The sequence below is a fragment of the Ochotona curzoniae genome, unplaced genomic scaffold (assembly GCF_017591425.1).
Source record: "Ochotona curzoniae isolate NIBS_2020 unplaced genomic scaffold, NIBS_Ocur_1.0 scaffold_3835, whole genome shotgun sequence".
NCBI classification, from domain to species: Eukaryota; Metazoa; Chordata; class Mammalia; order Lagomorpha; family Ochotonidae; genus Ochotona; species Ochotona curzoniae.
Genome location: NW_024467114.1, coordinates 23380089 through 23390026, shown reverse-complemented (window position 1 = coordinate 23390026; position 9938 = coordinate 23380089). Strand labels below are relative to the sequence as shown.

The 9938-nt window shown below is 57.9% G+C and overlaps 1 protein-coding gene across 1 annotated transcript; it reads left to right on the top strand.

Annotated features, from left to right (window-relative positions):
- Positions 1 to 1551: 1551 nt before the first annotated feature.
- Positions 1552 to 9611, top strand: GHRHR (growth hormone releasing hormone receptor). The gene is made up of 14 exons (XM_040964517.1): positions 1552 to 1563; positions 1778 to 1885; positions 2730 to 2835; positions 2957 to 3064; positions 3545 to 3642; positions 4974 to 5071; positions 5772 to 5904; positions 6339 to 6492; positions 6674 to 6734; positions 7204 to 7273; positions 7786 to 7877; positions 8463 to 8592; positions 9003 to 9044; positions 9501 to 9611. The coding sequence occupies exons 1-14, from the start codon at positions 1552 to 1554 to the stop codon at positions 9609 to 9611; spliced, it is 1323 nt and encodes a 440-aa protein (XP_040820451.1).
- Positions 9612 to 9938: the final 327 nt, after the last annotated feature.

Sequence of the window (9938 nt, the reverse complement as noted above, 5' to 3'; positions counted from 1 at the left end):
AGCCTTGTTTCTGCTGCTCCTGCTGGTTCTCTCACCCTGGGGCAGGCTGGGCCACATCCCCACATCCCTTTGTGAGCCTCCATTTGGCCTCCCTTCCTGCTCTTGCAGAGACTCTGACCAGCCCCATATGAAGTCCAGAGCTGTGATATTTGCAGATGTCACTTTGCCATTCAGACTGGTGTCCTAGTCAGATTGAGGAGCTAGGTCCCTCCAGTGGGACATTTTCTAATCAGTGCATCCTTTTTCCTTTGCCTTCTTTTCCTTTCTTTTCCTTTCTTTTCTTTTCTTTTCTTTTCTTTTCTTTTCTTTTCTTTTCTTTTCTTTTCTTTTCTTTTCGTTTCTTTTCTTTTCTTTTCTTTTCTTTTCTTTTCTTTTCTTTTCTTTTCTTTTCCTTTCTTTTCTTTCTTGCTTTCAAGATTGAGGGTGTAACAGGCTAATCCCTGCCTGTAGGTGCCGGCATCCCATATGGCCACCGGTTCCTGTCCTGGCTGCTCCACTTCTGACCCATCTCTCTGCTTATAGCTTGGAAAAGCAGCAGAAGATGACTCAAGCTCTTGGACCCTGTATCCATGTGGGAGACCTGAAAGAAGCTCCTGGCTCCTGACTTCAGATTGGCTCAGCTCTGGACATTGTGTACCAGCAGATTGAAGATCTCTCTCTCTCTCTGTGAAATTTACCTTTAAAATAAAGTTTTATTTCTTTATTTGAAGAGCAGAGTGACAGAGAGAAGATGAAAGACAAAGACCTGTTGGCTCATGTCCCAAATGGCTATAACAGCTGAGGCTGAGTAAGGTTAAACCCAGGAGCCAGGAGCTTCTTCCAGGTCTCCATATGGGTGGCAGGGTGTGAAGTATTTGGGCAATCTTCTGCTTCCCCAGGCACATTAACAGAGAACTTGGCTGGAAGCAGAGCAGCTGGGACTCAAACCAGGGGTCACATGGAATGCCAGCCTTGCAGGCAGTGGTCTCACCCACAATGCCACAATGCTGGCCTTCCCAATGCGTCCTAGCCTGCCAACCCTTACTGCCCATTGCTCTGCCTCTGGTGGCAGCTCTGAGCTCCAGGGCTTAGTCTGGGAGTGTCACCAGCCAGGTGCTTACTGTGGTCAGACCCACGTCTCCCCTTGTTGTCTATGGTGGAGTTATTACCAGCCTGAGCCACCAGAGTTGTGTGTGTGCCCCAAAAAGACAGTGGAGAATATTGAGTACCTGTGGCAGAAGAGCCCTGAGGTTGCCATCTCCTGGATTCTTACAGTCAGGACAGACCCACAGGCAGGACCCCCTGGGGCAGAGGGGCCACAGCTGGAGGTGCCACTCAGCCCCTCCCTGCTAGGAACACAGAGTTCACAAGGGCACTGTGTGCTGCCGTGGCCGTGAATATTCACCTGCTTGTGTGCCCTGCACAGGCTCCTGCCTATGCAAGCAGTCTCCTGGGAAGGGTGGGCAGAGGGCACTTGGGTGACAGCACCAGTTGAGGGGACAGAGGAAAGGAAGGTGGGACCCAGAACACCGGAGGCTGATCGAGGGACCCAACACCTGCAGTCCCCCTGCCATGGGCGCCTGGGTATGGAAAGCCTGCCTGTTGGTCCTGCTACCTGCTGTGAGTAGATGGGTCAGATTCACCTGCATCACCTGCTGGGCTTCCAATAGGGGAGATACAGGGCATTCAGTGTCCCCACGGTGCAGGGTGGGCAGTGTCCAATGCCTCCCCAGAAAGGGGGAGAGCTTGGGGAGGTCCGGCTTCCCACTACCCTCCCCGTCCAACACTTCTCCCCCAGGCAGCTGATGCTGACTCAGACATCTTTCATTATGAAAGTGTCCTCTTTAGCAACTGGCTGCGCCCTCTGGGGCCCACGGGGACCCCGTCTGTCCCCAGAGGCTGCAAGGTCAGGTCCTCTGCCTCTCCGTGAGCCTGCTGTGTTTCTGAGCTCTCTGTCCTCATCAATTCCTCCAGGAAGTTCTCCAGATCTCTCCCCTGCCCATCTCTCAGACTCCCTGACCTACACTCGAATCCTATGGTGACAGTGTGGGAGCCTGGGAGGGACAGGGCTCCGCAGCATCATGGAGGAGTCAGGGACAGCAGTGCTGGGGCTTGGCTGAGTAAGATGGATCTGAGGCCGGCCCCAGAAGAGCTCAGCTCCCTTCCTCGCTACCCCACCATGCATGGTGTCATAGGGGAATGTAGGGGGTGGAAAGGGGATTCTGTTTTGTCACCCATGGGCTCTGAGCTCTAGGGGACAAAGCTGAGAGCTAGGTCTGGGTACCCATTGCATAGAAAGTGACACTTGCAGCCCAGGGCTCCCAGGGGGAAGGCAGCAGATGAAGCCCAGGCTGGATTGGGGACAAAAGCAGCTGGAGACCTGAATGATTCCCTCGCTATCGGGGCGAGTTAGTGGGGGTGACCCCACCTTCTGGGCTGGGCCTCCAGGTTCTCTCCTGGCTTCCTCAGCCTGCTGTGAGGTTCCTGAATCCCCTGCTCCCCACCCCATGGTCACTCGCCATCCACGGTCCCCACCCTGGCAGCTCAAGCACAGACCTCTGCCTGACCCTGCCTTCCATCCACCCACCTCCCCCATGTCCTTCAAACACTCCCGAGAACAGCATGAGTCAGCCGGGGTTTAGCATCAGCGCCAGGCAGGCCCATGAGTCAGCTTCGTGGGTACCCCCACGTCACTGGGACGTGCAGAGACCCCCACAGATGGGGCTCACTCTATACACCCTTCCTGTCAGGTGTTGGGCCAGATGTACCTACCCGAGTGTGAATTCATCACCAAGTTACAAGAGGACGAGAACACCTGTCTCCACGCAGCAGGGGAGACACCTAACGCCACCCTGGGTATGGGCAGGCTCTAGTGGGCGGTGGTGGCCTTGAGGACCCCCAACTCCTCCCGGCTCTAGCCTTGTGGCCTCCACCACAAGGTGGGCAGGGGTGTCTCCACTCACAGCTCTCTGTCTAGGCTGCCCGCAGATCTGGGACGGGCTGCTGTGCTGGCCCGCAGTGCGCTCCGGCGAGTGGGTCACCCTCCCCTGCCCAGAGTTCTTCTCTCACTTCAGCTCAGTACCAGGTGAGGGGTTCTGAGGGTGTGGGGGACAGGTGAGATGCTGTGGAACGTGCGGCTGGCTCTGGGGACAGGCAGACCTGGGTTTGGGTACTGGATTGCCCTCCTCCTGTGTGGCCTAGGGAGTGCTGACAGCACAGTGGGACATGGTTCCCCCCCCCGGGCGGGGGGTGGGTCATGGATGCTTCCAGTGTGTGTGGCTGCCCAGTACAAGGGAGGCTAGGACCAGAAGCCCACTGCTCAGCCTAGTCTGTCCAGGGTGCACCGTCCCTTGGGGACACAGAGCAGGTCTGCTCTCTTCCCTGCTGCCCCTAGCATGGTGGAGATCCAACTTGGAGTTTTTCTGCTTCACTGATGGTGCTTTTAAGACCAGAGTTGTCCCAGGACCCGGCCCCTGGTAGAAGGTGTACCTGTTGGCCCCTGGCTCTCCCAGCCCTGCCTGGGGCTGGGACTGAGCTGTTACGGAGACTGTTGCTTGCCTCGCAGGGGTTGTACAGCGGGACTGCACAGTCACGGGTTGGTCTGAGCCCTTCCCGCCTTACCTCGTGGCTTGTCCAGTGCCCCTGGAGCTGCTGATGGAGGAGGTAGGAGGCTACTGCACGCTGGAGCATTTGCATAGTCATTACAGCATTCGGCCAGCAGAGGGCGGGACTGTGTCAAGAGTCCAGGTCTTTTGCTAGTTCATTGCCTACCCAGGAACAGCCCCCTCCCCCCCACTTTTTAAAAAAGATTTATTTTATTTTTATTGGAAAGTCAGATATACAAAGAGGAGGAGAGACAGAGAGGAAGATCTTCTATCTGATGATTCGCTCCCCAAACGGTTCACTCCCCAAACGGTTGCAATGGCCGGAGCTGTGTCGATCTGAAGCCAGGAGTCTCCTCTGGGTCTCCCACATGGGTGCAGGGTCCCAAGGCTTTGGGCCGTCCTCGGCTGCTTTCCCAGGCCACAAGCAGGGAGCTGGATGGGAAACAGGGCCGCTGTGATTAGAACAGGCGCCCATATGGGATCCTGGCACGTGTAAGGTGAGGACTTTAACTGCAAGGCTACTGCGCAGGGCCCTGTCTCCTTGACAAATAGTACGTCCAGGGCATCATGGAGCTTTAGGCAAAGCCAGGGCTGCGGGAAGCCCAAGGCAAGTGCCTCCCTTCTTGGGATCCTGGTCCTTGGTCCACAGAGCAGGTTGCATAGCTGTGGAATGGGCTAAGGAGAGAAGTGTGGTCAAGGCCCTGTCCCCTCAGCCAGTTCCCTCCTGTATGTGCAGCTGGGGTTTTGGCAAGGTCCCTCCTCAGCCATCATTCTAATCCTCTGCCCACCTCCAAGTCCTGAACGGTAAAACATGAATGTGCCCACTTCTCAGATAGCAAGAATGAGCCGCAGGGCACCAGTGAGTGCTGCGGCCCACAGGAGCGCTGGGGTGGGACCAGGCCTGGGCCCTGCTCCCTTTTGTGGCCTGCCCTCCCCCCACCCTCTCCAGCTCTGTCTCTCGGGAGCAGACTGGCCTCTGATCGATCCAGACACGTGGGTTTGGGAAGTGTTGTCCCAGCCTGCTGGTGGCTGTCCCTTCCTATGGGAACATTGTGTTCCCGAGCTGGTGAGCAAACTGGATGTCAATAAACAGCCCCATTTCCTCTTGAGCTCTTGTCATTCCCCAGGGAAGTGCCACATCCTCAAGCGGCCCCCCTCCCCGATCTGTCCCTGTCCCCACTCTCCCTTGCCAGCAGCTTGAGTGGGAGACCGGGTGGGTGCTGAGAGCCAGTGCCTCCGTGCACACGGGGAGCTCCCGTAGCCCTGACACAGCCCTCTGCACCGGCGGGGAAGCCAGAGCGGGCCTCACAGCTGCACCTGCTGGTCGGCAGGCCTGCCTCTCCCCAGGGCCTGGCGGCTGAGCCGTCCCTCCATCTCTGTACTCCCCAGAACACTTACTTCTCCACCATGAAGACTGTCTACACCGTTGGCCACAGCCTCTCCAGTGTGGCCCTGGCCGTGGCCATGGCCATCCTACTCTCTTTCAGGTGGGTCATCTTCAGCTCCTGCTCTGCAGCCTCCCTGGCTCCCTAGTGCCTGGAGTTATAAGTCTGGGCGGTCAGGAGGGTCCCAGGCCCTGGCACCCTCTTGCCCCCACACACCCACCCCTACATGCTCCTGTATTTGTGGGGCTCACTCTGCTGCTGCAGCGCTCCCTTTATCTCTGCGGTTTTGGTCGCAACTGCAAGGCCAGCTAGGGATCCTCTGCTAATCCTGCAGCCTTTAGAGGCCCAGCCCCTCCCCGCACCTCTCCTCCCCCGGGGCCCAAGCCCTACTGTGTCCCATGGGTAAGAACTTCTCTGACCTTCTTCCTCAGATGTCTGGATGTGCCCTCTGGGGACCACAGGGATGCTGTGGGCTGTATCTCCCAAGTCTGTGCTTTGTATGAGCAGTGTGGCCCCAGGACTCGCTTGCACCCTTCCCTCGGGGTGCCCATGGGCAGCACGTGCCCATGCTGCTCTGTGTCCCCAGGCACCAGGCTTTCTCTCTGTTCCTCTCCTGACAGTGAGCCTTGGGGCAGCTGTGAGCAATGTTAGCCTAGAAGGCTGTATACCTGCAGGGCTAACATTGAAAAGTCAAGTTCAGCTCAGGAGCATTAGCTTCCATTCCATTGCTCACCCCAAGGCCCAGCCCAGCCAGGCCCCACCCACCTGGCCTTCAGTTCCTCACACACACCTGCCCCTGCAGGAGGCTGCACTGCCCCCGGAACTACATCCACACGCAGCTGTTCGTCACCTTCATCCTCAAGGCGGGAGCTGTGTTCCTGAAGGACGCCATGCTGTTCCCTGGCGACGGGATTGATCACTGCAGCTTCTCCACGGTGCTGGCTCTGGAGCAGGGACGAGGGGTGGGCAGGCGATCCTGTGGGCGCGGCCCTCACTCCTTTGTGGCCAATCACAGAGTAGGAAAGCAACCCCCCCTTCCCTTCTTCTGCCTTCCTGGACCACGGTGTCAACCACACCCTTTTCTATGTTGCATCCTCCACAACCATGTCCAACCATGCCACCTTTCACTGTGCCCAGCCACTTATCTCACTTCCCACCACCCCCAAGCACAACCCTCCAGAGCTGGGTGGAGCTGAGTCCTTCCGGAAAGCCCGTGGGACCACCAGGTGAAGGAAGAGCTGGGAGGAAATCAGAGAGGGCTTCAGGGAGGAGGTGGCTTTGGAGCTAGGAGTGGAAGCCACGATGGGGAGATGGGGAAGATATGTCCAGTGGAGGGTCAGCACTTATGCACCCAAGCCCCTGCTCCCAGGTTCTGTGCAAGGTGGCCGTGGCCACCTCCCATTTCGCCACTTTGACCAACTTCAGCTGGCTGTTGGTGGAAGCTGTCTACTTGAGTTTCCTCCTCGCCTCCCCCTCCCCTGGCTCCAGGAAGGCTTTCTGGTGGCTGGTTCTGGCTGGCTGGGGTAAGCACAGAAGCCTGTTGGGGCAAGGCAGGGTTGGGGCATGAGTGGGGAGGTGGGGGTCTGGGGGTGCCCCAGTTTTGGTCATCTCTCCGAAGGAGGCCCCCTGTAGTCCGCAGAGGGGAGGGGCTCGCAGTAGCGTGAGAATCTTGGACCCTTCTGAAATCTTCCCTCCGCCCCACAGGGCTGCCCCTGCTGTGCATTGGCACGTGGGTGGGCTGCAAGCTGGCCTTCGAGGATGCAGCGTAAGTCTAAGTGCCACCTCATCACACTCACAATGGGTCATTTGGGCTATAGGAGAGTCAGGCACCTGTCCGGTGCTTGCCAGGTTGGGTAGGAAGCAGGGTAGAGGATGGAGTGGGGGACCAGCCTGTGGACAGCACAGCACGGGGGGGGGGGCAAGACAAGGGGCTGGAGTCTCAGGGCTGTGGGACTCAGGCCATGAGGGCTGTTAGGGAGGACTTCCTGGAGGAAGAGGCTACCAACTGAGCTACTGCCAAGTTCAACCTTGGGGTAAGCCCAGTTTGGAAGTGGGGAGAGAAGATTGTGGAGGGAGTGGTGGGGCTGGGAGCTGGTGTGTAGCCCGTGGGGATGTGAGGTGCAGGTAGCGGGGCAGGTGCAGGGGCCATGGAAGAAAAGGAGATGCAGCAGAGGTTGCATTCTTGTCACCCAACTCCATCGCTGCTCATCAACACAATCTGCCTTTTTTCGTAGGTGCTGGGACTTGGACGACAGCTCCCCCTACTGGTGGATCATCAAAGGGCCCATCGTCCTCTCTGTTGGGGTCAGTCCCTGCGCTTGTGTCTTTGGGCCTCATTTAGCATGGCTGGGATTATTCAGCATCTACTGTCAAAGCCAGGGGTGGTGTCCATGAGTGCTGAAAATCTGCTGCCAGAGCACTGAGTGTTGAGTGTTGGAAGTGCTGGTTGTCCATCATCCAGCCAGCAGTGAGTGGCTGGGTGGGAAGGGCAGGCTCCCTCCTAGAAGACAGGTGCACAAAACAAGCCATGGCATCTGGGAGGTGGCGGCCATGGGCGGGGACAGGGTCCGGCTCTGCCCCTGTTGCTCTTGGTTCTGCACAGGGAAGGGATCCCGAGCCCTCCCCTACCTTCCTGGGTCTGTGTGGGGACCTCCCGGGTCCTTGGCAAGGTGCTCTGCTGGTCTGCACGTCTGTCTGCTGCCCATGCAGATAGTTCAGGAACTTGGGGGTTCCTACGCTCAGCCCCACCCCTGGTCACAAGGGCCTCTCCTTAGCCTTGTCCTTCACCTTTCTGCTCCCTCCCACCTTACATCCAGGTGAACTTCGGGCTATTTCTCAACATCATCCGCATCCTGCTGAGGAAACTGGAGCTGGCTCAGGGCAGCCTCCACACCCAGGCTCAGTATTGGTACCGTGAGTGTGTATGGATGTGTGCCTGCATGTATGTGGGGGAGCACACAGATGCGTGTGTGCTGTGTGCATGTGCTGGCACATACATGTACATGCATGTGCAGGAGTTTGTGCATACGTGTGCATGCTGGAGGCCCACAGGGAAGAGATCCGCCATAGCTCCGTGTCAGTTGCTCCCCTCTGCACTCCCAGTTAGAGGATGCATCTGGCCCTGCTCTCCAGGAGGCCACAACGCGGGAAGGATGGGCACTCCCCACGGCCTGTTACCAGGCCTCACCGTGGATGGGTGCTGGGATCCATGTCTGTGATGACTGGGGGAAGGAGAGTCTTCCTAGATGGGAGCGGGGTGAGGGTGACCAGGGAAGACTTCCTGAAGGAAGTGGTCTTTGAACGCGATTTGGGGAGAAAAAAGGAGATAGCAGCATTTGGAGAGGGCACTGCGGGGTTCAGGGCCCTGCAGGTAGGAAGCCCAGGTGGGCTGTGCAGAGTGGAGTGGATGTGAGGAGCCGGTGGAGAGTGAGTGGGGGCAGGCTGCTCCTGGGGGCTTCCACCAGCCTCGGAGGCTGCTCTGCCTCTCTTGTAGGCGTCTCTCCAAGTCCACACTCCTTCTCATCCCACTGTTTGGAATTCATTACATCATCTTCAACTTCCTGCCTGACCACACAGGCCTGGGCGTCCGTCTGCCCCTGGAGCTGGGCCTGGGCTCCTTCCAGGTGAAGCCCTCTCCCCCATCCTCACACCTGTGCATCCCTGGGCAGGAGGGAGGAGCTGACTTTGGGGTGGGGTGAGGGTTGTTGTTCATTCATGCATCCCATCCGCCACCTGTTATCCCTCTCCCAGCCTCCGTTCAACCTGTTACCAAACATCCATTATGTGCCAGGCCAGGTGCCCTTGAAGGGGGAAGGGAAATCACGTCATGGGAGTGGGGACGGGAGTGTCGCCTCAGCAGGCTGACTTGGACAGGTTGTCTGGGACACATACGTGGCACATGGTCCTGGTGATTGCCTCTAAGCTCCCTTGGCACAGACGCTGCCCTCTCCCCACCTGGGGTGAGTGGGACAAGGTGTAGGAATCACTGAGGCCAGGCCAGCGTTGTGATGGGGCCCTTCCTCTTGACCCACAGGGCTTCATCGTTGCCATCCTTTATTGCTTCCTCAACCAAGAGGTGCGTGACGATCCTGCCCACCCCTTCCTCACGAACCCCTGCCTCCGCTTTCCTTGCGCAGGCCCTGCAAATCCCATCTTACGCCATCTTGCCTTTTGGGCTCCTGTGTGGGTGTTGGTCCTGAGCTCCTGGATCAAAATGAACGTGAATGCATCAAGGACAGAAGGGGTGGCAGAATCATTGGCGCAGGAGCTGAGGTGGCATCTGGCCAGGAGCTCTGGAAAGTGTCCGTAAGACATTTTCAGAGGACGTAGTGCTACTGGGAAAGACGGGAACTAAAGGAAGTTGAGAGAGATGTGCACAGGAGGGGGGCAATATTCAGCAGTGGCCACCCAGCCACCCTTGCTCCGTGTCTCTAGTGCTGGCACAGCCCCTCCCTGTACCTTCAGGCTTGCTGGCACCAAGTAGCAGAGTGGCAGCAACACCTTCCTAACTTCCTTTCCCTCCCCACCACAGGTGAGGACTGAGATCTCCCGGAAATGGCACGGCCATGACCCTGAGCTTCTGCCAGCCCGGAGGACACGTGCTAGGTGGTCAGTGCCTTCCCCGCAGGGGCAAAGGTGTTGACAGCTGTATGGTAGGCTGCCTACCACATGCAACCTCCACAAGATGCAATGGCAACATACAACCACCATATCACAGAATCACCAGAGCTTGTAGCCCACAATTGCACCTGCCCTTGAGCAGCTAGAGTGCCCCCCAACTCCGCTTTCCTGGGAAGAAAGAGACCCATGGGAGCCTCTGGAGCTGGCTTCTCTCCCAGCTGCTGCCCAGCTCTGGGCAGGGGTCTCCCTTCCTCTCCTGTCTCTTGCTGGAGCCCCTTCCCCCTCCTTTGCTGGCTCCTTCTCCTGGGAAATGAAGCCTGGAGGAGCCAAAGAACTTGTCAGCAAGCAT

Bases quoted from the DNA above. Each gene is read 5' to 3' on its own strand.
- GHRHR (XM_040964517.1), top strand. The intron at 2,836-2,956 runs GTATGGGCAGGC...CTCTCTGTCTAG, and splicing joins GACACCTAACGCCACCCTGG to GCTGCCCGCAGATCTGGGAC. The intron at 3,065-3,544 runs GTGAGGGGTTCT...CTTGCCTCGCAG, and splicing joins TCACTTCAGCTCAGTACCAG to GGGTTGTACAGCGGGACTGC.